The 26774-nt window shown below is 32.4% G+C and overlaps 3 protein-coding genes and 1 long non-coding RNA gene across 7 annotated transcripts; 1 reads left to right on the forward strand and 3 right to left on the reverse strand.

Annotated features, from left to right (window-relative positions):
• Window positions 1–55: 55 nt before the first annotated feature.
• On the reverse strand, window positions 56–2259 carry LOC133670232 (E3 ubiquitin-protein ligase SIRP1-like). 3 transcript variants are annotated; one of them, XM_062090750.1, is made up of 2 exons: window positions 1930–2259; window positions 56–1257 (listed from the first exon to the last, which is right to left on the reverse strand). In XM_062090750.1, exon 2 carries the CDS (start codon window positions 1245–1247, stop codon window positions 213–215), a length of 1035 nt encoding a protein of 344 aa, XP_061946734.1. In that variant the 5' UTR covers window positions 1248–1257; window positions 1930–2259; the 3' UTR covers window positions 56–212. The 3 variants fall into 3 exon arrangements, with proteins under 3 accessions (XP_061946734.1, XP_061946732.1, XP_061946733.1); XM_062090748.1 differs by having other exon boundaries at window positions 1898–2258; XM_062090749.1 differs by lacking the exon at window positions 1930–2259 and adding an exon at window positions 1339–1891.
• Window positions 2260–7002: 4743 nt separating this feature from the next.
• Window positions 7003–10156, forward strand: LOC133670041 (uncharacterized). The gene is made up of 2 exons (XR_009834000.1): window positions 7003–9206; window positions 9397–10156. It is a non-coding gene; the product is annotated as an uncharacterized LOC133670041 (long non-coding RNA).
• Window positions 10157–10413: 257 nt separating this feature from the next.
• On the reverse strand, window positions 10414–11925 carry LOC133670040 (expansin-A10-like). Its single transcript, XM_062090444.1, has 4 exons — window positions 11776–11925; window positions 11556–11685; window positions 11174–11471; window positions 10414–11081 (listed from the first exon to the last, which is right to left on the reverse strand). Exons 2-4 carry the CDS (start codon window positions 11680–11682, stop codon window positions 10778–10780), a joined length of 729 nt encoding a protein of 242 aa, XP_061946428.1. The 5' UTR covers window positions 11683–11685; window positions 11776–11925; the 3' UTR covers window positions 10414–10777.
• Window positions 11926–15706: 3781 nt separating this feature from the next.
• Window positions 15707–20979, reverse strand: LOC133669787 (uncharacterized). Of its 2 annotated transcripts, none has more exons than XM_062090068.1 (4): window positions 20794–20979; window positions 19138–19849; window positions 16983–17023; window positions 15707–16890 (listed from the first exon to the last, which is right to left on the reverse strand). In XM_062090068.1, the coding sequence occupies exons 2-4, from the start codon at window positions 19388–19390 to the stop codon at window positions 15904–15906; spliced, it is 1281 nt and encodes a 426-aa protein (XP_061946052.1). In that variant the 5' UTR covers window positions 19391–19849; window positions 20794–20979; the 3' UTR covers window positions 15707–15903. The 2 variants fall into 2 exon arrangements, with proteins under 2 accessions (XP_061946052.1, XP_061946053.1); XM_062090069.1 differs by having other exon boundaries at window positions 19138–19880.
• Window positions 20980–26774: the final 5795 nt, after the last annotated feature.

Here is a 26774-nt window from a genome sequence, read left to right on the forward strand (position 1 = left end):
CCAATCCGACCGCAAGGAGAAAAGGTTCCATAAAGTATAGCAGTAACAAATTGGAAGACAGCAACAGAAGCAATCAATTTCTCAAACCATAAAGTTGTTTCTATACATAAACGGTTTGCAGGAAACCATTTTGCTAAGATAAGATGGCAATACACTGAAGAAAGGCACGGAAACATATAAAAGAAGCACAAGTACGTTAGGAACACAAGTGTTCAAGTTTCATCGGAGTAGGAAGCACTTCCACGCATGGTGGTTGATGAGGGTGCTGATGAAGAACTCCCACCATTTTGAGATCCTGATAAAGGAAACAAACCATCAAAAGGCCATGGGATAGGGACCCAATACCTTCTCCCATTATTAATGATCCTAGCATCGTTGCTCTCCGTTCTCTCTTCGTCACTTCTCGACTGGCTTACTCCAGTCGTGGAATCATCAGAGGGCATTAGGAACCTGCAAACTGGGCAGGAACTATGAAGTTCCAGCCATGGAACAATACACTCTCCATGAAATTTGTGTTTACATGGCATCTCCTTTGCTTCACATCCAATGTCGAACTCTTCCAGGCAAACTGAACACTGCAAATTCTGCGTAATGGAAATTGTTGGCATTGCTTTAACTGCTTCTTTCTCTGCTGGAGGAGTCCCGTATCGGTTAGGACCACTCTCTGCCAAATGATGTAGCAATAAATCCACATCAGGTCCTATAAGATAGTCCTGGAAAGAAATTGACACGTTTTGACTCGGGTTTTCTGGTTGGTTCATATTATCAGGACTGTGAAGAATTATTGCCTCTTCATTGAAAGGATTGACCAAAATCACACTACTGCTACTACTACTGCCGCCGCTGCTCTCCCTGTCATTTTCAGGATTCTCTGACCTCAAATGAAGATCTTGAAGTAAGCGTTGGACTGAAGATGTGCTTAGTCTACCTCTTCTTCGAAGCAAGGACTCAAAGTCTAGCTCATCATCTTCATCTTGGGAACTGGTACTGCTAATATGTTCTTGAGCTATTCTACGTGAACCAGAAGTGCCTAAGCCACCCATAAGGTCCAGCAAGAATGTATCCCAAAGAGAGAATGCATGTTCTGATCCTAAATCAAAGATATTATTATTGACTTCTCTCACGCTGCCCATCTCTTCCAGAAAACCACTCTCACAGAATGGGCATTTAATCTCAGCTTCCGTTACCGGGTTCACCATCTGAGAACACATGTGACACCAATACTGATCCACCATTTCATCTTCCATCTCCCTTTATCTACACAACAGCCAAACAAACCAAACAATGAATCAAAAGAAATAAGGAGAAGAATCAAGCAAAAAAGAAAACAGAACCTACTCAAAACAACTTGTTAGAATCTCCAGGACATAGAACCGTATGTACTTATCAAGAGCACTTGCTTGTTTATGCCATCATGCATACATATCTAGTAAGTAGAACTCTTGATGGATCCAAGGAACGGGGTATAACTCTTGATGAAAATATGATGTGCCACAGATTGAACCATTGGGCACTACCAAATATTGAATCTGCCTCTATTATTTAAGATTGTGATAAAAATGATTTATATTTCATATAACCTCTTCACAGTGTACAAGAATTTTTCAGAATAAACAGAGAGTGAAACAACTCGCTATTCTTTCATTTCATGAAAGCAGAATAGATAATTGTTCCTCGAGACTGAAAAAATCCTACTCCAAAATCCTGTCAAAGGTATGCATGAAAAGAACTACGAAGTAAGCTGTCAAATCTCTATAGAATTAAGACAACAAATCAAATCTAGAACTCCATTGAACATTATCAAAGATTGAAAATGAGAGCGGAAGAGTAGGATGAAAAAAAGACGGCCTTTCTCGTTTTTGGCAAAGGGTGAGATATATATAAGAATGTTCTGTACCTTATGGATGAAGAAATATGGAAGTTTCTTACACGCTAACAAGCATTGTCACAAGGAGATGGCAGCTGGTTATATATTAATCTTCCGGTAGTTATCATCTGATACAATAATCTTTGAGGTAGCACTGCAGCTTGGTTTGTGTGTACACACTACCATATCCTTCAACTCATTCTCAAGCCTAGCAACTTATCAACAAATTAACTACAGAAACAGGAGTGGACAGATAAAAGTAAGATTGCTTCTGTGCACCTTGTGGATAGAGGAAGTGGGTGTTGATTTTTATCTTAATGATTTGATGTTCGTTGGAAAATAATGAAGTTAGCTGGTTGGTAGAGAGAAAGAAGGGAAAAAAGCAATGGTGCTCTCTCTTTTTTATCGCTAAACCTGTCAACTTCTTGATTTAGTATTCTTATTGATCAATGATTTGTTTAATGAATCATGGTAATTAAAATAATAGCAGCTTGTTATTTTCTTATGTTGAGTTTTGCTGTTGTTTGCTTTTCTTCCAAGTGTGTGGTCCATTGGTTGGTGTTCATTCGTTTTCTCACGAGAAAGCTTAACACCGCGTTAATCTATTGAGAATTGACTAATGACAGATAAATCCGAACATTTTAAATTAAATTTCAAATGCTTGGTCTCAATTTGAGCTTGTCAAGACTCAAGAGTTGCTGCAAAACACTAGGACTGGACAAGATGAGCCGAAAGTATGGATCAAATAACAGTGCAAAACCCAAATATGCAGGCCTGAAGTTGAAGAACAGACTTGTGAAGGCATAAGAGATCAATACTTGCAGCTCTCCAGCCCAGCATAAACCACTCTTTCCAGAAAAAAAGAAAGAAAAAAAGCAGTGCATATGTTCAACAGCATGACAGAAGATAAGCTGGGAGAATAATTGAAGAAATCCATCAAATGTCCAGCCAAAATTATATCAGCAGAATAGGAGCATCGAAACAGAGATCTATTACTCTATATACTAGTTTGCTAAAATGCTTCTCTCTAATTTATGCTCATGATATGTTTTATTTGCAATGATTTTTTTCCCTTTCATTTGTCGAAGCCTTCTACTTTTCAGGGATGTTCTGAGTCAGAAAGGTCTCCCTCCCTCCTCGAAAGCTATCATCCATTTCTTCTCCAATCCAATATATCATATCTCATCATGTTTTGCCAAATGCAGCACCAGCAGCCTCTCTCCAGACATCAATACAACTCCTTTCTATCACTAGGCCTTCAAGTCATTTTATATTTTGTTTCATAACTTCTTCCTGTTTGAAATTTCTTTTGAGTGGTTTGTTATTTTCATCAACTCCTTCCATGTATTGGCATTTCAGACATGAAGAGGCTGAGAGGTGAAGGAAAGAAGTTGTTATGTAAAGATGGATGAGATTGTAAGCAATTAAAAAGTATAATGTCATGATCTTAGAATTTTATAATTTTTATATTCAAATAAATATTTAAAGAAAGTGTACCTTGATTCATATCAAGTCATTTGAGAGATTAGAGTCCTTCGTGTAATTTGACGACCAAGAAAATTATGTTTCTCTTCTAATCCTTAATTATTTGCTTAATTTTTTATGGAATAAAACATTCAGTTTGCTTAATTCTACTTTATTTTTTTTTTTTGAATTATACAAAAGACAAAACACCCTTGATTGTATGAGATAAATTCAAGAAAATCAAAGTTAAAAAACCTAAAATACTCCTTGATCTTAGGGCGAAAAAAACAAATGGCTACAGGAGTTATGCAATAATTACACAGTATAAAAAAATATAAAAATTCAAAAACACCCTTTAGATATTAATTATGTTTTGTTTTTTCAATAACATGAGAATAATTACACTGTAAAATAAATATAATTCTACCTTTAATTATGTATTTATTATTTTGATCATTGAATAACTCATTATTTGTTTTATTATAGATTGCATTGTACACTATCTACAATAAAATAATAATAAATTTTAATTTTATTAATATTATTGAATTTACATTGCTGTAGTTCGATATTTTGTCTCCTAGAATAATACCCTATGCTATAGATGCCCTCTACTTTTTTACCAACTTTTTATCACCGGCTGCAATAATGCAAGCCTAGTAAAATGTTTGTTACATGAATCATTTAATTTATACTCAATTATCCATCCTATATCAGTCTTATCAATCATTGGTGAGGGCGTACCTAAAAGTGGTCCATGCAACATCGGCCATCAAGTAGTTTAAAAACTTATCATGGATGAATATTTCAGAATGAATAAATTTTTTTAATAAGTTTTTTATGAAACATAATTTTTAAATTATAACTCAAAATAAAAAAAATTATAATTCAAAAATCATAAATTAAGATTGTGTTTGATATGATTTTTATAAATAGATCTATGTTAGTTTTTTACTAAAAAAATTACAACTTTTTTTTGTTATAAATAATTTTTTAATTTTGTTATAAAATCGAGCAAAACTCTTTTACTTAGAATGTGTTTGTTTGATGGAAAGTGATTTCTTGAAAATCACTTTCCAAACTTTCATGTATTTGTTTATTATTAGAAAATGTAATCAATAAAAAACACTTTCTAGTCATAGAAAAATTTGGTTTCATTTTCAGAAAAGTGTTTTTTTTTTTATTTTGAACGGAAAATATTTTCCGGAAGTTGTGAAAAATTTAGAAATGTCATATTATTTGCTGATTGTATTAAATTTGGTCCTTAAACTTTTGATTGCTATATATATTTTGTTTTGAATATTTTTTTTTAATTTCATCCCTTACAATTTAATTTTTATATTAAATTCGGTTCTCATTTTTATAATTATTATTTGCTTTTTTCTTATTATTTTTTTATTGAAATTTTTTATCTATCAAATTTGATTCTCATTCTTTTGATTGTTAATTATTTTATTTGAAATAATTTATGAAATGGTAATTATTATTATTTTAATTTCTTCATCTTTCAATTTTTTTATTTGTTAGATTTGATCTCTATTATTTTGATTATTATTTATTTTATTTGAAATAATTTATGAAATTATATTTTTTTTTCAATTTCATTCTCATTCAATTTTTTAATTTGTAAGATTTGTTTATCATTATTTTAATAAACTTGAAAAAAATAAAACATTAATAAGTTATTTTCCAGTTCATTTTCCATGACATAACCAAACACTGGAAAATATTTTCCAACTTATTTTCCATTACACTACCAAATATCAAAAAATAATTCACTTTCCCGAAATTCACTTTCCAAAAGAAAACTACTTTCCAGCAAACAAACAAGGTCTTAATCAAAAATTGAACTTTGTAACTTTAATATTTAGATTATAGCTTATGCTAGATCATTGTCTCCGCTACGTTGCTATTGTTAATGTGTTTTTTTAGGGGGGAAAATTAATTATATAAGTATTGATATGATATGACCTGATTGATTTGATAAATTTAAAAACAATAAGGACATCTAAGAAAAATATAGTCTAATTTTAAAAAAACTAAGATACAACTTTTTAAAAATATTGAAATGACAACATATTAAATTGATTCAAATCAACTCGGGTTAACCTGTTAAATTTGTTATTTAGGTTATAAGACCCTAATAACCTAACAAAAAAAATAAAAAAATTATTAAATCTAATTTCCAATCAACCCAATGTTGAAGGATGAAATATAAATAAAATTCAACTAAAAAAAGAGCTAAGTCAATTCGGGTTAACCTGTCAAACATGGATCATGAGACATGGATAGCCCAATAGAAAGTAAATCAAAACAAAATATGAAGTTCAATTTTCAATTAACCCAATGTTGAAAGATGAGATTGAAAAAAAATAATTAAAACAAGGATAAAAAAAATACTTGAGTCAACTTGGTTAGTCTGGTCATGAGACCACGATAATTTTATAGAAAGCAAATCAAAAAATAATTATGAAGCTCAATCCAATCAACTCAATATTGAAGGATAAAGTTGACAAAAAATTAATTAAAAAGTAATAAAAAAATAATACTAGTTAACATGGTTAACTCGTAAAACTCATGATTTACATTATTAGATCGAAAAACTCTATATAAAAAAAATTGAAATAAATGATAGAGTTCAATATCCAGTAAATCTAATATTGGAGGATAAAATTAAAAAAATCAAGTTTAAATAATAATAAAATTTTCATAAATATGAATACTAAAATGAAAAAAAAACTTGATTTTTCACTATTCATTGTTAGAGTGAAATAAGCCAAGTCTTTAGTATATGTTATTACATTCATACTCTACGTTAATAAAAGAAACATATTTCTATTTAAAGTAATTTAAAGTATTTTTTTTGTAAGTTAATTATAAAAAAAAATTCGAATTATAATTTAAAATAAAAAAATCACAATTCAAAAATATTTCAAACAGATTTTAAATTTATAATCATCAATTATTTTCTATAATTAAAGCTAGCGGGGATTTATTTTAGGTATACGTGTCAATATTTGCATCCCAGTAGAATTGATATAATGAGAAAAATAAAAAAATCAACGAGACAAAAACAATGGATGCAACCACAAAGAAAAGGTGTGAAAGGGTTTATGCTGATTAGGGGTCTTCATGGCTAGGATATTATACATAATTACATTCAACTTAATTTTTAATATTTTATAAATTATAGGTTCGATGTATTTAATTTTTTTAAATCCAAAAAAAATAGATATTTTAGATTAAACTAAAATTTATACAGAAATAAATGATAATTGAGATAAAAAATGATATATATAAAAATAAAATAAAAAAAGAGAAGGATAAAAAATATATTTATACAGGAAGGGTTATTCACTAACTAAAAGAGTTATACGGAATAAATCGGGTTGAGTGATTTTTAAAAATCTCAACTCATATCTATTTATTTAATTATTTTAACCCATTATTATTTATAATATTCACATTAATTAAATTTAACAGAAGATAATACAAATATTACAATAACTCAGTTTTTTTTAACACTCCTAATGCTGATCGGATGAAAAGGAGACGCGTCGTTCCAATACATATGGTACTGGCTGAACGAATAGCATGTCAAGCAAGGTTCTGATTGGTTACTCTGCAAACAATTCTACTTCCATAAATACCCTTACCATTAAGACGGAAACATACATTACACTTAAGTAAATACTCACCAACCTCAGAGGCATTTAAGAAATCACGAAAAAGGAGAACAAGCTAGGTTATCTACCTAACCACTATAAAACCAAACTAAAACCCTAACACTAAAACTTCACTACGTGATCTTATCTGAGCAGAAGATCTGGACTCTCAGTTAAGCCAAAACCCTCTCTCTATCTCTTAATAGAGCCACCCTCTATGTTGCCATGGCTGCTGGCGGCTCCGCCACTGAGGAAAGAGTGTGAGAGATTCGGTTTTCGGTCGATTTTGAGGTGTCCGATTCCTGCGATGAAGACTGCCTGCGGTCAGAGCCCGATCTTTGTTCTTCGATTGGGCAGTGATGGCTTCGCGGGCTAACTCACAACCATCAATTTTTTTTTCATTATGCTTTTTCTTAGTTATCTATGCTTGATTTTTTTTTCTTACAAGTAAAATATAGAAAATTTTATTTTAAAACAAGAGGGCTTGTTTTCTATCCCCTCTCTAGCTATATTATGAATGTATTTAAAATTCTATGTAAATTCTTCTGTACAAGCAAAGCATGAATTGGAGTTCAATCTAATTTTGGATTCTCGTAATTTATAATGTTTGCTTTTGTCCAACAGGCTGTAGGTTTCTGCTGCTTGTTGCATACCATCATCTGCAGGTAGTTTTAGCGACTTTCTATGCCCGAATGTTTGTGACTTGTTTTTCGTTTGTTAAAGGACATTGTAGGTTTAAGTGTGATCAAATAATGTAAACTTTCAGACTTTTTTACGGCAAGTTTCATGTGTTTGAATTAGAATTCTTAATAAGTGTATATTCCTTTCAGATGTATTCTGGTCTCAGATGAGCAGTGACTCCAATATAATAAACTCTTTTTAATAGCTACTTATTTTTTTTTAAATAATGATGTATTTGTTCATGTTGAATCCGAGAATATTGATTGTATTTGTTAAAAGATTGCTATGGTTGAATTGATTGATCGGCTGACTTTGCTAGGCCGAGTTCTTAGCGCGATATATTAGAAAGTGAACAATAAGGATGAGAGTTGGTAGAATTAGTTGTGATATGGACTCTTAGATTATTTATGCGTTTTTAGTTCCTATACTTGCCAATGGGATATATGTGCACGTGCATTATACATTTATTGTTTTGATATATCAACTATAATAACAAATTGCTATGTAGGTTTGGTTCACTAACTTGCTCATAGACTAAATTATAAAAAGACAACACAAATAAAAAATTCAATCATTTCAGATGGTGATTATGGCTTTTTCTATCTTTTCTTTATTGGTTGGTTTATGGAGGGGGTATATTTGAACATAGGTAGGCGGTAATAAGAGAATTGTTTGCATTTGTTACAATTGATGCATTTAGGTCTTGCATGTACTATATTGAATTATAAGATTTTGATAATACATCTATTGTCTAGATGAGTTAGATTTTTATGACCAACTTTTCTTCACTATCCTACACACCATGTTTGTTATGGTGGTGGGGGATATATGGCTTTATGGAATGTGAATGATTGCTTACATCTGTTAATTGCATGCAATACTTGGGGAATGAAATCATCAAACTCTTTTATCATAAATAAATTTGTTTCAAAGTAGAAGGAAGTGGAATATAGATGAGGGAATGAAATCAAACTCTTTTCATTTTCCTGCTTATCCATCTCTCTTCCAAGTCATTCATCCTGTATAACTTCTAACCTCCCATTCACAATGTTAGGTTCTCAAGTTTCAATTTTGGTTATCTACTATTGAGTTATGCTTAAGTCTCATGTATGTGATCCTTTACATTGTTGAACAATGACTATAAGCTTTTTGTTAGTGTTAATGGTACTTTGCCTTGACAGAGAGATGAAAGATGATGCATAATATTTTTTGTCAAGTGCTAAAATTTCCACTCATTGTTATACAATCCAAGTTTTTTACTTGTTATGATCGGTGGCGTGGTAAATTTGATGGATTAGGAATGTAGCATATATTTTGGATCAGGAGAGGTCTAGCTTCTGGAAAATCCTTTGAAAGTCAGTTGCTTATATGTTATTGTCTAACATTAAATAACTAGAAGATAATGGTTTTCCTTTGGAATTAATCCGGATTTGAAACGCATGATGCATGATTTATTTTTTCTGTTTTCGTCTGTAGGCCTGTGGCTTTATAATGTTGATGTGGAATATGTTGGTAATCAACTTTCACAGGTTTGTTGTCATGGCATAAATGGGTCAATAGATTGATTGTCACAATGATAGATATGTTGACATGATAAATTATATATTGATCATGTCGACTTATTTATCAATATAGCAAACAATATGTTGATCTCATGTTATCAAAACTATCGACTTGGACTAGCTAACATGTCCTTATATCAACACTATAACTTTGCAGGCTTGTGGTATGTAATCATGCTCTATTGATGATCAATAAATTTTCATTGCTATATGCTCCACTCCTTGGCTGTTAGGGTGGGAGAGAATATATGGCTTTGAAGAATTGCTTACTACTGTCGGTTGCATTTATGCAATACTTCAAGGAATGAATTTATCCATCTCGTCTTTTAGAAAGACGTCCTGTTTTTTAGGCGTTTCAAACTAGAAGGAATTGGAGGGTTGATGTTTGAATTGCATTTGTTTTTCCTCCAATTAGCTCCTATATTTCATCCATCCTATATATCTACTGACTTTAATTTCACGATGTGAGGTTTGTCAAATTTCAGTCTTGGTTATTTGATTGGAGTTGTGTACAAGTCCCTTGTAAGCAGTATCCAATTGTTATGTAGAAAGCGATGCTAGTGTTTCTTGACTGCCTGACAGTGTAGCTTTTAGCATTTTATTGGTGTTAATGATACTTGGCTTTGAAAGAAAGATGAAGAAAGATGATGATACTGTCAATTGCTACACATTGTTAGACAGATCCAATGATTATTATAAACTGGGATTGATGGCCTGTGCTAATGGATCAGTGAAGGAGCATGTATTTTGGATCCAAAGAAGACCTGTGCCATGAAAATTCTCCGAAAGTCAATTGCTTATGTAATATCTATCGTCCGACACCAAAAAACTAGAAAATAAGTATAATAATCCTCGGAAATTCATCTGGGTATGAAATGGGCAGTGCTTGAATATTTTTTTCAAGCATGTGTGGTTAATCATCCTCTATTACTTGCAATGTCATAACTAAAGGAACCTGCTTAGCCTTCGCTTCTGCCAACCTTTTCAACATTAATGGTTAAGGGACATTGCTTTTGTTTTACTTTTGCGAACCACTAGTGCAATAAAATTTAGCCGGCGAGTGCAAGAATTGTGGTTGCTCGCTGTTAATACAAAATCTGCACGAGCTTTTTTCCGAGGACTGATGGACTTCTCCATCCTGTTAAGCTTTATTCTGAGGACTGATGGACCCCCCTCATATAATGAGCGATTTTATATCACAAGCAAGCTGAAAAAACACATTATACAATCTCTCTGCTTCCTGCTCTCACGTCTCAAACTGATCTAGGTTTTGCTTGGACTCTTTTTACAAGCAAATTCACTAACCCTTTGTACGTTGTGCAGGGAAGGCAACAAATGCATCCATGGCCATTTCTAAAAGGGCCCGTAGCTGTAACACCATAGTCAACTATGTCACAAACACTTTTAACACATTTGACGTATGCAGGTCCTATATAAACTAATCAGAAGATAAATTTTCAATACTAATCAATATCTTCTTCCCTTGAAGGCTAAACTTTCAAGTGGTTTCAGGTTAGTTTGGGCATGGGATATGGAATTTAGAACTGCCCTCCATGGAAGGTTTGACCAAAAGCCCAGTTTGGAGGAGCCACATTGCTGGAGATGATAGATCGTCCGTCACTTGTTGTGACCTTGAAAGAGAGTGCTTGACCATTCAGGTAAGAATTGCTCTGCCAATTTTGGCCCCAATTGCGAGACATTGGCTGCCAACCAGTTCTAGATCCTTTGATGGAGACTGACACAACATCACCAGCACCACCAACATTGGTTATAAGGACAAGGTTGAAGTATGAATGACCATTTATAGTGAACCTGATTCCTCCAGTTTTCCTACAAGCAACTCTGTAAACAAAATAAAGATTGTTTGGTTCAGTATATTGTGGAGATTTTAGAGCAAAGTTGAGTCATATTTATATGATGATGAGTAAGCTCACCTTCTGTATAGAACAGGGACTATTCCTGCTTTGTAACGAGCTAGATGTTGAAAAACAGGCTGAGAAAGATCGAAGTGTTGGGAAGGAGGATTGCACCACCCTCCTGCACTGTTTGGAGGGCAAAAATTTGTTGCTGTGACTATGATAGATCCTGAGAGACACCACCTGGCATCATTTACACATTTGAGTTCAAAGCAAGCTCCACAGGTTAGTCCATTCTTGAATAAAGCTGTGCTTAATGCTGCCGTGTTTGTCCCATAACCTTGGCTGTAGAGGTTTCCATAACCACAAGCTCCTCCTATATATTGTAGCATACACATGAATTGATTGAGCTATGAACTACCATAGACTAGCAGGTATCTCATTGGATTTTGGTTCTTACCCATTGTGCCAGAAGCATCACCACCTCCATAGAAGGTAGCATGAGCATTAGACCATCCACCTCCATAGCCATGAATTGTTTTCAACATGGTTAGGAAGACTACGAGACAAATTCCAAGAAAATTCATTTCCTGCAAAGTAGAAAGCAAAAGAAACACAGTTTGAGATAAGGATTATTTTTTCATGTGGGAAAAGGAAATCAATGATAACTTTGTGCTTACAATGGCCTAATAAATTTGAACTCAAAGAAATCAGCTTGGAAAACACAAGCCAATGAATAGGAAAAGGCAGGGAAGAAGCTGGGGAATGAGCCTGTATTTATAGATGTTGTGGAGAAAACTATATGCTATCCAAAGGAGGAGAGGTTTGCCAAAAGGTAGTGCCATACTACCAATTTTATAATCTTGACATGTAGAATAAAAAAAGAAGAAGGTAAGTATAATTAATTTCAATCTCCGAATGGCAAAGAAGGTTTGCTCTTTCCCTTCCTCTGACTTTCTAGGTTCAAACTTAGAAAAATATATTAAATTATTTTGAATGCACCGTATCAATAATACAGGAGGGTGTCTATAAAATCATTTGAAAAAGAATATATCCTCATTTGGTATATAGTAGCTTAGGAATATCTTTCCTAAAAAATATTATAAATGACTGTTATATGAAATATATTTCAAAACATTTGAGTTTCTTAAAGCTATTGGTAAATTTATTTTGATTTCAAATTTTAAAAACTATATTGGTATTAAAATGTATAAACTTTAAGGAGTTGACCTAGTTGTTAAAAAGGTTTGTTTTCTTTGCTTTACTTCCTAGTTTCGAACCTTGGAGTTAATATTCATTAAAAAAAACATTAAATTCATCTAATTCAAGCTTGGTTTGGAATTGCGTTCTAAAAAGCGTTTTATAAAAAAAAATTAAAAAATTTTGCTTAAAAATTATTTTTTTCTTATGTATTTTTGATTATTTTGATGTGCTGATATCAATAATAATTTTTTTAATAAAAAAATAAATTATTTTGATATATTTTCAAACAAAAAATATTTTAAAAAATAACCATTACTACATTCAAGTTTCAATCCTAGTGCACGCAAACTAATCCAAGAATACTTTTATGTTGGTAAAAAAAAAAACTTCAACACCTTATTTTCTTAAACTTCACATCATTTACATTTACATGTCTAAAGGTTAGTTATACAATAAAAGTGTAAAATTTCTTATTATTTTTATTATGTTTTTTCAAAACTCATATCTTAGAATTTAAGGGTTTGTTTCACATTTAAAAAGTATTTTTAAAAATATTTTAATTTTTTTATTTCAAATTAATTTTTTTATAATTTTAGATTGTTTTAATTTGTTATTGTTAAAAATAATTTTTTTTAATAATTTTTATTTTTTTAATATATTTTCAAATAAAAAATACTTTAAAAAATAACTGTTATAACAATCACAAAAACTACCGAAGGATAAATGATTGTTTCTGCACCATTATAGAGACTTATCTCTACTGCTTGACATCATTTAACATGTTAAATGTATTGTTGAAAGTTAAATTCCATCATACCTTGCAGCATAACAGCCTGTATACATGCTCTTTTTGGCCTGCCTTCTGTCCTTGCTATACATCCAAATTTAACCTAATCTTTTCAATACCCTAATACAAACCTGTTTTTGCATGGTTAACTATCTTATTCTCCCCTTGACGTCTATAGGGAATCCTTACTGAAGTAGAAAAGTTTCAGATTTCTTAAGGAAATTGTTTTAATAAATGATTGGATGTCTGTTAAAGTTAACTAGAAAGATAAAAAGATAGCACCGACCAAGTTCTTTGAATCTCTAATTTCGAGTGGATAAGAGTAGATGCATAAATGTTACTTTCTGAGTTCCTGGTCTGCTATTCTTTAGTGTATATATATCCTTTTGTTTTCTGGTCTACCACTCCTTGACGTTTTTGGAGGGCAGAAAGTTGAGCTTCTGACCTTTCACATGCTGTCAACATACCGAGAGAACATTTCTGCTGTTCAAGAGTGAGCTGAGAACAAAGATCTCCTGTTGGAAATAATAATCTGTCAATGATTATTTGGTGCTCTGCTTGTTGCAGGCAAAACCTTACCATGAACGTCATCCGGTAAGGAAACAATTTTACCACTGCTAAGAAAAGAAATTTCTCTTTGAATACATGTTTTCCAACGCTAGCACCCAAAGGCAAAGAACAAAATATAGGCTGCTGCCTGTCTGCGTTGATAAAAAGAGGTTTGACAAATGTCTAATCAAATTTCTGTGCACGTGGGAGACCGTCCATGGTTGAAAAGATGAATTATACTGTTTCTGCACTATTTATGAATATATCCCATCATGCTTTCATGCTTTTCTTAGCTGTGTCCAGCTGATGAACCTTAATGCTTTCTTGCTGCAATTCTATTTAAAGAATAAAGTGCTTCTGATCTTTACAGCTTAACCTATAGTTAGCAACGAAATTATTAAGCTGTGCTAATCATTTTCAAAAATCTTGGATATTGGTATGGAGATGCATCAAATCATAACAGAAGATTTTCTCTACCAAAGTATTCTTCACTTCTGATTTGCTCTTAATTTCAAGCTCTGCGGATCTTGCTGGATGCAGATTTCTTCACCCAGTTACCAAAAACATTAACTGATTAATATTCAAGCTTCATGTAAAGAATCCACCAAAATATGTAATCTCTTCGAATCTATTGATGCCCTCAAAATCCCCATGAATAGAATAATGAGTAGCTGGTAGATATGTTTGACATCCAACTTTCTTCGATGAAAAATGCTCAACAGACAACTTAGTCATTCCCCCTTGTCTTCTTTCTTTTCATTCCCTTATGGATAGAGTGTTTTTGAAAAGGACCAAACCAAACGCTAGAAACACAACAAGCTACATAAGAAAAATACCAAAACATCAGAGCAACAAACAAACTACAGCACATGGATATATCATCATTAGATTTTCAAAGGGAACTGTCCAAAAGCATCAGTTAGAATGGAAGTTAGGGGAAATATTTTTTTATCTGCTTCTTTTACCTAATTCATGTTCCCGCGTTTCTATTGATCGACAGCTTAATTGATATGCAAGAGCACTGCAGTTCTTTGGGTACGTGGATAGGCTTCTGTACCTAATCAAAGTTGAATTATTTCATTATCTGAACCCAGATGTTTAGTTTTTTTATGCTAGGGAATATGGTTGTTAGGAGTAGAATTGAGGGTAGCAAATCCCAAGTATTCTTGTCATTAGTGACTATTCTAATGGAAAAAATGCAACAGACAGTCCAAGGAAGTGTCTATTGGCAACAGGAAATGGATAAATAAATAAATAAGTCCAGAGGAAGATAACAGATCAGAAGAACAATACCTAATTGCACATGGGATCACATGGCCACTGGCTCAAGCTGTAGAATAAGAAGTAAAGGTAAGCCTAGGGACCTAATTTTGAGACACCTTGATAGCTGGGGCATATAATTTGCCCCACATTTTATCCAAAATACAGGGTCTTCTCATCGTGGTTTACAAATATGGTTTTCCAAGAACAGCTCTAAGCCACATGAAGCTAGAAAGTACCCACTCTTCCGAATCATGGAGAGCCCACTGGGGTTTTCTTGTAGACTTTTGTGGCATTAGCCACTCAGAGTTGAAGCCAGCAAGCTACTACACTTTAGAGGAGGCAGGCATGTGGGTATATCATGCAAACCTCCAGATAGCGGCATACATTGAAATAGATTTGGACTTCACACAAAAGAGAGGATAAATAAAAAGAAATGGATGTGCACCACCACCATATATTCAAGCCACCACCAGCTTGGTGGAAATCTGTCTTAAATCGATTAGTAACCTTCACAAATATTGAGCAATTTAGATATTTCTCACCCCTTGCCTGCACACTCCTGACAGCAGCAACAAACAAGCTACCATGTCTGATGCCCGCGCTTCATTACTGTTCTGGATCAACATAACCATGCAACCGGACTCTGTCCTCAGCTCATTTGGATTGACCACTGAAATCCATGTCACTTAGACTTCCAACACTAGGGGGCCTAAGCTAATTAAAATGCTCTAGTCTTTAAAACTGGATGCAATATTTGCTAATCAATAGCTTGAAGAGTTGAAAATAATGAATGAGAGAACTCACATGGATAGTCATGAGTCAGAGAGATCTGCCACAGCTTATATATATATATAAATTAACAACACGCAAGGGTTCTTACCACTGTCTTGAAAAATGAACCCAAGCAGATTTAAAAAGGTATCATGAAAGATTCATCAAACATCTAAATCTTGAAATCTACTTGCGAGTAATTACATACACGAGGCTATTCGACAAACATTCGGTGTCAAGCTGGTTTCTGGCTAGAAGAGGAACCAGTCTTCTGGAACACCTTAGCGTTGAAAAGTTCTTTTCCAGCCTTAAATGTAAAATGCCTTCTAAGACGACAGGTTATTGAAGACCCATTGTCATTCCGTGGTGACACTGTACAGGGCCAGTTTCTCCTCAATCTGTCCTTGATATGATAAGAGGCTTCCGTATTACTGTGACTACCCTGGGCCTCAGATATCACCACCCCTCTGCTTCTCCGTACAGATCTTAGAGCCATCTGCAAGGGCTCTGAAACTAGTGGGGACTCTTCAATTGATCCTACGGTTTTCAAGCACAGAGGGCAAGGAGGGTCATGAATCTGGGTCTTTGGGGTGACTTGTTCCAAACATTCAGCATGGAACACATGGCTGCAGGGTAATACCCCAGCAATTGGCATGTCACTACCTCTCATGATTCGATGTGAGCTCCACGGAGACTTTTGCCACAAAAGTTTTCCACAAACTCCACATTTTTGTTCCACTACAGGACGACTAGGGGACCTCAGACTCTCCATATCCATGTGCTCTGCAATGTCAAACCTTTCTCCATCAATCCCCATATCATAACTGCTGGCACTGCTCCATCTAAAACCATCTCTTCTAGAGCTTGCACTGGGGTCTGGTGACGTCTCCAACTTTTGAAGTTCAGTGAGGGTTTTATGGAACTTGTAATCAACACTTGAACTGTTATCAGGCCAATGAGATGGCGATATCCGATCCTCACCTGGTGTTAACCTACCAAGACTACTGTTATCTGCATCACCAAAGGTTTCACAATCTGACACAGGGTTGCGAAATACTAATGGATAAACAGCTTTGGACATGTAAGAGCGTTGATTTGAAAAGTTGCGACTGGAGAAAGCAAATGGTCGCTTGCTAGTTGATTCCCAATGGCTGGACTCAGAAAGTGAGGACGGAGAACCAAAACCAGGGGATGTCACACTTGTTCTGATGGCAAATCTTCTCTGAAACACGAAACACCAGAGAAGGAAAATGTCATGCAATAGAAACTTTTCAGCCAGTTCTAAAAAACCAAAGGAGTGTAGAAATAAGTCACCTCAGTGGAGCATGGAAACCAAGTGGGCTGGGATCTTGATCCTGGAAATTGAAAATACGTTAAAATACAAACCTGTAAAACAGTAAATCATAAAACCGTCCAGATATCTGGCACAAAACCAGAAACTCAAGCAACATAACACTGCTGGATTTTATTCAAATCAACTACCAAAAAGCTACACATTTTCCTAAACATGAGTTTGCAGACATGCACAAAAAGATGGTCTCCTGATCCTACATACAAGAGAAGACTTAAATGAAACATTATCTTGTGTGATCTAAATCCACCAAAAAGATAAGGATTCCTGATCATATACGCAAAAGAAGCCTTGGATGAAAAATTCTCTTGTGATTGAAATCCACCATCAATATAAATTAATGCACAGATTTCACTTATTTATTTTCAACCATCTAATTTTAACTGCAATATAATCATGGATTTTGCCTCAATAGGTTTTTGTTTTCAAATAATAAATAATATTCTTAGTTTCCGGTCAATCATTTTGGCTTTCACAAAGGTTATTTTATATATACGAGGCATTAGATATAGCTACCGACCAACTTTGGATGCCATATTAAGCGTAGAGAAGGGGGATAGGAAGGCCTAACTTCCATTCTATATAAAAGAAATTACTTGAACCACAGAGCAAAGTATCGATTATGAAAATGATATGATGGAGGAACCTAAAACCTATCCAAACTCCATGCAACCGCCGGTACATGGGCTAAATAACTTGCCTACAAATTATGAGTTCCTCTTTTTGCCTTACTTTCTTTGGTTAAGTAAAAGTGAATAACTTACTTGACTGTAAATTATGGTTAGGAAATAACATGTAAAAATACTAATAATAAGAAGAAAATGGGTACCAATAAAGAGTACAAGAGAGGTTATATCAAGCTTGATAGCATATTTCAATAATTATTAACCAATGGCTAGCTTGAAAAGAAGCTGCAAAGAGAATGAGAACTGCGAAAACTGGTCAATTTATATATGTTGTCAATTTCTAATTATGCTAATTCCAATATCTTGCTGGTTTCTAGTCTAAGGTCCATTTGATGTAGAATCTCATGGTACTTTCAGCAACATGCCCAAGATGCTAACATATTACTCAATGTCTTTTCCAACCCAATATCTCATTCTGGATAATCTTGTTTACATTTGTAGACATCACCGCTCCCCTCAGTTATTACAAGTATAAATTTACAGACCACCATGCTACTAAATCACCTTAAACACGACCAGTTGACCATGAAGAAATCATATGCAATACAGTTAATCCCTGCTGAGAAGCTGAGGATGCCCTTTCCCAGCATTGCCTCTCCAAAACGAGAGTATCAAATTGGCATTTTTCAAACCCTGGATACCATTAGGAATTTAAAGATGGATAACATAAGATAAAAAGTTAAACCTGATTTGATAAATGTGATTAAATTCAGAAACTCTGTAGTTTATATAAAGTTTTTGTCAAAAAAGAAGAAGAGAAAAGCAAGGCCCGCAGAGTAGGTAATAGTTTAAGAAACTTCTACACCACTTTCTTTTTTCTACTAATTTTCTGTCCTCAGCTTTATGATTTACCATTAACATGAGCTGCATAATAAAAAAATGGTGTGGAATATGAGCATTAGATTTAGAATGTGAATCTTAAGACAAACAAGAGAATGAATCCCTGCAGAAAAAAGAAGGTAATCTGCGAACAGAATTGGGCAGGACACCCAGCCTCTAATAAAATTTCCCGAAAACTAACAGAACATCCAGTGGATTTTCAGTATTTGGGAACTAAATGGCATCGTAGATGAGAAACGACCTAATCAACACAGATTTTTATATAATTAGGGTATTCAGTTAATTTAAGACTTGATTCACCAAGTATGATAATTAAAATTACAATTTTCTATGTTTAGCTGACTAGTGTTAGAAAACCTTTCAATAATGGTTTTAACAATCCCTTAAATGATAAAAAAAAATGAAGGTGATAAACAGCTTGAACACACAAAAATATATGAAAAGGAACAAGACAAAAACCTCATTTTTGCACTGCTCCATCAAAAAAAAAAAAACCTCTAAACAGGACTTGCCCCTGTCATGATGGGTATACTAGCAGACAAGATCAGGATACCATGAATCTAATATTGAAGAAAAAATTTATTAAGATTACCTCCAGCAGTAGAGACCGCAAGGTCACTAAGATTAAATTTTTGCACTGGTGATGTCCATCGGGGCTCCTGAACATTGTCAGGTGTGCTATCTGAATAAGAGAGTGCACCATCAGATACAGAATGATGATGATTGGCATACTGTTCACTTCCCACCCAGCTTCTGCTTCCCCTACTATTTGAGGAAAATGATGAATCATGAACTGCACGAGACCCATGTGATAAACCATCTGACCGTAACCTACAATCCCACATCCTCAATGGAGGAGGTGAGAAACTTGAGTTTATTCGCCAATGTGGTTCACCATGATTATTGGAAGAGTCCCTACCAGTGGCAGGTGATTTCGCTCCATGTGGCCCAGCGGCCACACAACAAAGTGCACCCGTGTTAGCTATTTCTATTAGCACAACAAAGTTGTTTTGTAATTAAGTTAAATACAGTTATGGTCAAATGAAGGTCCACATGGGCAAAGTTACTAAGTTGGGTATAATGGCAACACTAGTTCTGAATATTGCAACCAAGGATCACTATGTATGATGATGACAGAAATCATTGAAGGTAGCTGCCACCCAGTACTTTGGAATCGTCATAGAAGGCATATCAGATTTCCATTCTGAATCAATTTATTCAAAACTTCAGCATGCTTAGACAAGTTGCTGAACAAATATGATAATTTCTGATGCCAAGTTCCACCTGAAGTCTGCCCTTCTCCACTGCATTTATCCAATTGCACCAGTTTAACAACTGAACTAAGATGATACGTTCAAGAACAAAACAATCATCACATATTCCACAACGATAAAGAAACAATATTCATATTAAGGATCTAAAATTAATCAACATTTGAATACAAGTCTAAAGGACACACAAAATGCTTATACTTCAGTCAGAGACTGACCTCTGATAGAACACCAGTCAATGACATGAACAAAGAAAGACTTCAGTTTTCTTTAATTTTGGAAGTAACAAATGTAAACTCAACTTGAAAGTGGCCTTATTGTCATGACACGGACACATTTTCAATTTTTTTGAGGTGCATTGACATACTCTTCTAAAGGATAAATGACAACAAATGCTGCTGTATAATCAATTGTAAGGGCCACTATGCAAAATCATAGTAAATACTGGACACCTAGACCATCATTCCAGTGATAACTAAAAGGTCCTTTCAACATGAAAGAGGGCAATAAACAAACAAGTAAAAATATGTTCGAATACAAAATTATGTTTTCAGTTCTATATGCAAAATAACACTAATTTACATCATTAGCACAACAATACAAACAGTGCCTGAATTATTACCTTCTATTTGCAGAAAAAGTAATAATAACAGAGAAGATGACACCACAACAGCCCCCAAATAAATCAAATCTTCCAAACATTTAATTATAACCAAAACTAAAATTGACCCAAAAAGGCAAATCTTTTTAAACTCAAATTTCCATTAAGAAACAAAGAGAAGAAACACGCGAAATCAACATCAATTAAAACACCCAATTAACAAAACTGTGCCAAAACTACACCAGAACACCCAGATAAAAAAAAAACCCGCCAACCCTTTTCATATTTCCAACCAAAATGAAGAAAATTTCCCAAAAACAAAACAAAATAAGGCCATTTACATATAAAATAAAAAATGGGTCAAGAAACAAAGTACCTCAAAATGCCAAAAAGAAACGAACTTGATTGCAATTTGCACAGGGAGAGATAAAAATGAAGAGAAGAAACGAAACCCTAAGCTTAAGAGGTTGAGGCTTTGATAATTGGAGACTAATTGGTGAGGGTGTAGTAATAAAATATTCACCTTGTGGAGAAATGAGACAAGAGAAAGCAAAAGGTAGGAGCTTCGAAAGGGATGGGCATAACAACGTTCCTATGCTTATTTTTTTTTCCCCTTAATTAATTAAATACTTTATAAATAATTATTATTGTATCGATTAATTGTATAATTAGTATGGGCATCAGGTATTTAAATTTATGTAATCCTTCACTTTAAAATGATTTAAAAATATAGAAAAATATAATTTAAAATTAAAACAATATATATATTTAAAAACACGATGTAATGAAATGCCACGCTGTATCTTACAAGGTTGGATTTCGAAACAGTTAATGTAATGATTATAATTTTATACCCTTGCAATAATGAATCAGATTCTTGTACTGTCCCAGAGACACATACACAGCTTCCTAGGTATCGCTTGCCATCAGATTGGCCGCAGTTTGATGCTTTTTTCCCTTCTTTTTTTTTTTTTTCCAAATGGGATTTAATTGTTTTAAGTACAAGGTTAAATCTTTTGGATATTAAATGGGATTTAATATTTAGTCTGTTTTTTCCAGGTTTTTGAATTTTTTATGTTTTGTGGACTTTTTTATTTTCTTAAAAGTTTTAAAATATAAAAATTAGTTTTTTTAGGCTTTTCAAATATAGCAAAATGATGTGTAAAAGAAATATGAACATACAAGGGAAAATTGATTTAATGATCAAATTAATTATCAGGGTATATTAAATAATGAAAATATTTTTTGTTGAATCTAAATTTGATTTTTTGTAAAAGAAAATTTTGATTTTTTTATTTCAAATAATTTTTTTTTGTTTTCAGATTATTTTGATGTGCTGATGTTAAAAATAATTTTTAAAAAATAAAAAAATTTCATTTCGATGTATTTTTAAATAAAAAACACTTTAAATCGTCATCGCTACTACAATCTCAAACATGCATTAAATCTATTAAGTATTATTTTCTTTTATCCCAATATTAGTTTAAGGGATTGTTGGAACTATATTTTAAACTGTGTTTTTTTAATTTTAAATTTTTTTATTTAAAATTAATTATTTATTATTTTTAAATTATTTTAATATGCTAATATTAAAAAATATTTTTTTAATATATTTTTAAATAAAAAATAACTACCACCATACGGTGAAAACCATTTAACTATCATGAATTAACCATTCATTCACTGAACTAATAAAAAATGACACGTGAAATTTTAGAAAATGGATCAGAAAAAGACAAAAAAAATACCTTAAAATAACGGAAGAAAATGAATTGTTTTTTTTTTTACACGTTATGCTCTGATACTTTAAGTCAACACATTTCTCTCTCTTCCCTTTTTTCTATATTTTTTTTACCTCTTTCTGAGCCCTTTTCTAAAATTCCACGTGTCATCTTCTGGTTGTTTAGCAAATGATTGGTCAACCTTAGTCCCTCAAACTAATAAACTTGGATGGGTGGGCAGTCTTTAATGAAACCATAAATTAAAGGATAAAATCCATATATATATATGTGTGTGTGTGTGTGTGTGTGTGTGTGTGTGAAAAGCAAGAGTACAATGGGAAAATAGGCTACTTATCCCGTTAAAAGCACAATTGCTTATTGTAAGATCTATTTTTCAAAGGTTAAAATAACAACTTTCTTAATTATTATTTTTTAAATTACTTGTGCCAGATATACTGGTGTTTTAGGCAACTCTATTTTAAAATTATTTTTTCAAAATCATTGATTTTCTTAAATGATATATATATTATCACCCTATATAATTTTTTAAATTTCTCAAATTAAAATAACTCTTCTTGTAAGATATGCACACACATCATGTAAATTTAAAAGTTATTAAACATATAATATAAATAAAATATGTATAGTAAGGTGGAAGAACTTTAGGGTTAATAATAATTCTATGAACTCCTGTGTTAAATTAAATTATGACTTTAATGGGCTTAACATATTTAGAGATAAGGATAGTAACATGGACTAAAGGTATTGGATGTCAATAATAGGATGGATCTGATAAAGTTCATAAATCTTATTATTAGAATTTTCATATGCAACAACAGTCATGGTCTTTATTAGTCATTTTATATCTTAAAAGCACAACAATAAAATATAACTAATCATTAATGTTGTAAAAAAAAACCTAGTTTTAGTAATTATAAATTGATAATCTTTAATGTTGTCAAGAACTAAAATAAAAAAAATATCAGCAACTATATTCAAAGAAACAATACAAAAATCCTAACTAGAATAAGCTATGACATTATTTAATAATAAAGTTTAACTAAAAAAATTAGTGTTCCTAGCATTACTCGTTTTCCAATATATAAAGTATTTTTATCCATTTTAGCTAATGACATGCTCACTGTTCTCTCAAAATGAACAACACATCTATGGTGTTTGAGAAAGAAAGGTGAAAAAAGAAACTAATACTAATCCTTTCTTAAAATAATATTCAATTAGAATAAGAGTTTTCTGGTAATTATTAATAATGTTTTCAATAGTGATAAATACATTTATTTATTTCTTTCATTTTAACACAGAAAAAAGTCATGGGAGATGCTATAATTATAAATTTATTCTTGACTCTAATGTTTATGGATATTTTAAATTGGGAATCTTTAATTGTTGAATCTCAAGATTGTGTTCTTCTTCTTAATATTTAAATATTTAAAGTAATGGCTCGTTGTGAGTTCAATTACCATAAACCTTAAGAATGAATAACAATCCATTAAAGTAATGGCTCGAATATTGAGCATTGGACTCATATAGATAGTAAAAAATCTTTTTTGTATATCAAAATCAATTGTAGAAAACCACATCTAAACCACACCACAAACTCAACACCTCAATTTTTCACAATCCATCTCAACAATATGCAATCAAACTTAAATCACAATCATTTCATCATAATATGCACAATATATTCAATAATTATTTAGATCTAATCATCTCATAATATTTTTCAAATCAAACACTAACGTAAAAAAAAATATAAAGTATAAGGTTTGAAATTGACCTTTCAAGGTGGTTAAGGTGATCTAGGAGTTACTAGAACGTTACTGGAAACATTTTGGAACAGTGATGGCATATAGGGTTCACATACCACCATCACTTTCGGCATGAAAAGGCCATGCACCATCATTGTTGGTAGCTGTCACTTAGTTATTATTGTCATCATTTATGCTATTATTATTGGCAATGTTTGACTGGAGGAGGGCTTTTATTATAGCGATGCACAATTGTAGAGGCTAATAACGGTGACAGTGATAGCTTATGGTAATTATGGGTATGATTTTCTTTGTTTATAACATTGAGGAAGGAAAATGGAAGGCTATTGTTTGGTGATTGAAGGTTGTGGGCTATTTACCATTTTTTATGGATAAAGGTTATGCGTGTTGTGGTGATTGAAGACCAGTCGGTGGCGAGTAGAGGTTGGTGGTGGTTTATGGTTATTGAGGATAATGGAGAAAAGGCTATAAAGAGCTTTTGCTAGTGAGAAAACTATTGTGACCATTGTTAATGTTGCTAACCTTAGTGAAAAAAAAGAAAAGTTGTTTGGAAGGTGAAGAGTCAATCTACTAACTTAAGAAAGATGGAGAATTAGTTAATTGAGTTGTTTGACAATATAGGTGGCCACAATTGTTTTTGGATTTTAAGAGTAAATGGAAGAAAGATGGTTTTTTATTATTTTTTTTCTAGGGTCCCCCTCTCCTTTTTTTTCTAGCACAATCATGACTAGGGTTTTGTATGTCTTTTTTTTTTTTTAAGACAGAATAAGATAAAAGCTAGTTTTTTTTGTTATCAAATAATGGTCCCCTTCTTTTTTTTCTTTTTTTTAACTCAATCTTCTTAGCAATAATAACTAGGGTTTTGTCTATATGTCCCCTTTTTAGAAGAGATAAGGGCTTATTTATAACCCCACACCTAGGTATATTCCTATTTTGATCCCTTACTCTAGGAATGTTTCAATTGTGTATTTTTTATCATTCATTTTTCTTATCTTGTACTTTAGTCTATTTATCCATTTTACTTTCTATTTTTATTTCATTTAGAAAAAAAAAACAACATTAGCATCAACTTAATTAGGAAATTAATCGAGAATTATAAAATGGACTTGTTAATAATTAAAATGTATTGAAATTTAATTTTTAAATTTTTATTTTTCAAAGAGACATGAAAAATTTGAATATGGTGCAACTTTGTTGAACACATATTTTTAAAATTTTTTATTTTTTCAGGAAAATATTAGCAAGAGAAAATAGTCAACAATTGCAAAATAGACGCACCGAATAGCTTGAAAACGTGTTAACTGGGGTTTTGTAAACTGCAGTAATTTGCTGCAAAATCATATCAACCGGGGTTGCTTGATTCGACTAGTCATTTCCTTGTGGATGGATTCGAGCTTTGGGTCATTTGAAGAGAGCCAGTTGTTCCCTCTATAAATTTATTTTGTCCTTTTAATTTCTCTGGAAAAATCTTTGACTGCTCTTATTTGACTCGTCTGATGATGATTTTTTTATATTAGCACCTTTAATCTTATTGTTCTTCCTTTCTATCTTGAGATGCTAACTGTTGTTTTCTATTATTTTGTCTGTAATTCCTGCCACAGAGGTGTTGCAGCTAGTTACTGAGGTTTGCCGTTTTCTGTTCTTGATTCACCATCACACGCCACAGAGGTGTTGCGGCTAGTTACTGAGGGTTGCCGGTTTCTGCTCTTGTTTCATCATTACAGGCCACAGAGTTGTTGCAGCTAGTCACTGAGGGTTGCTGGTTTTTGCTCTTGATTCACCATCACAGGCCACCAGTATGATTACTTGCATTCCATTCTGTTGTTCATACTATATTTGGATTCTTGGGTGGCATAAGATATTTTGTTTGTTGGAATTCTGCTTTATCTTTTTTAGGCTTGGCTACATGTTCTTAGATATTCTTATAGTCGATCTTGTTTCACACTATTATTTTTTATTTGTTAATTTTATTAGACAAAGTTTTAAATCTATTTATTTTCCCCCTGCTGTAAAGATTATTTAAACATTTTTTTTATTGAAACCAGTCGTGTGTTTGTTAAAAGGAAAATTGCAGAATCAACTATATGTTTGTTTTTGTATTTTAAAAACATTTTTAAAAAGAAATTAAATTTTATTATTATTTTTTTCTTTATTTTAATTAATATTTTTTTGATGTTTTCATATTATTTTGATGTGCTGATGTCAAAAATAATTTTTAAAAAATAAAAAATATTTTTTTTTTTTGATATATTTCTGTTTAATTAATATTTTTATGGTGTTTTTAGATTATTTTGATATGCTGATGTCAAAAATAATTTTTAAAAAATAAAAAAATATATTATTTTAATGTATTTTTAAATGAAAAACACTTTGAAAAACAACCACAACTACACTTCAAACACGCTTAGAGCACATGCCAAGTGTCATCAAACTAGTTAATTTTCAAAGACAATTAGATGGGAGTGGAAAGACATGTTGGATTCAGTTTCAAGAACTAGGCCTGTCCCTCACATATGCTTTCTTGTTTATATCTCTATGGCCTAACGTTAGAGGTTTTGAAATCCATTTAAACTGAGCCATGAAATGATTTAATTAACTCGAAACAAACGAACCAAAGCAAAATTAACTCAAGTATTTATTTACAATGACAGAACCTAAACTCTAAATATACAAGTTGAAAAATAGAGGAGAATAATTTCTAATAAAATCTTAATCTAAAAATACGTCAACTTCATTTTAAATTTGATTGAAATGTGTTCATTACGTAGTGCAATAAAACAAATTCTAACAAAAATATGATTCAAGGATCAACAAAGAACTCTTTGCTTTTTTTTTTCTCGTATTAATCC

Source organism: Populus nigra, chromosome 12 (genome assembly GCF_951802175.1).
Source record: "Populus nigra chromosome 12, ddPopNigr1.1, whole genome shotgun sequence".
NCBI lineage: Eukaryota > Viridiplantae > Streptophyta > Magnoliopsida > Malpighiales > Salicaceae > Populus > Populus nigra.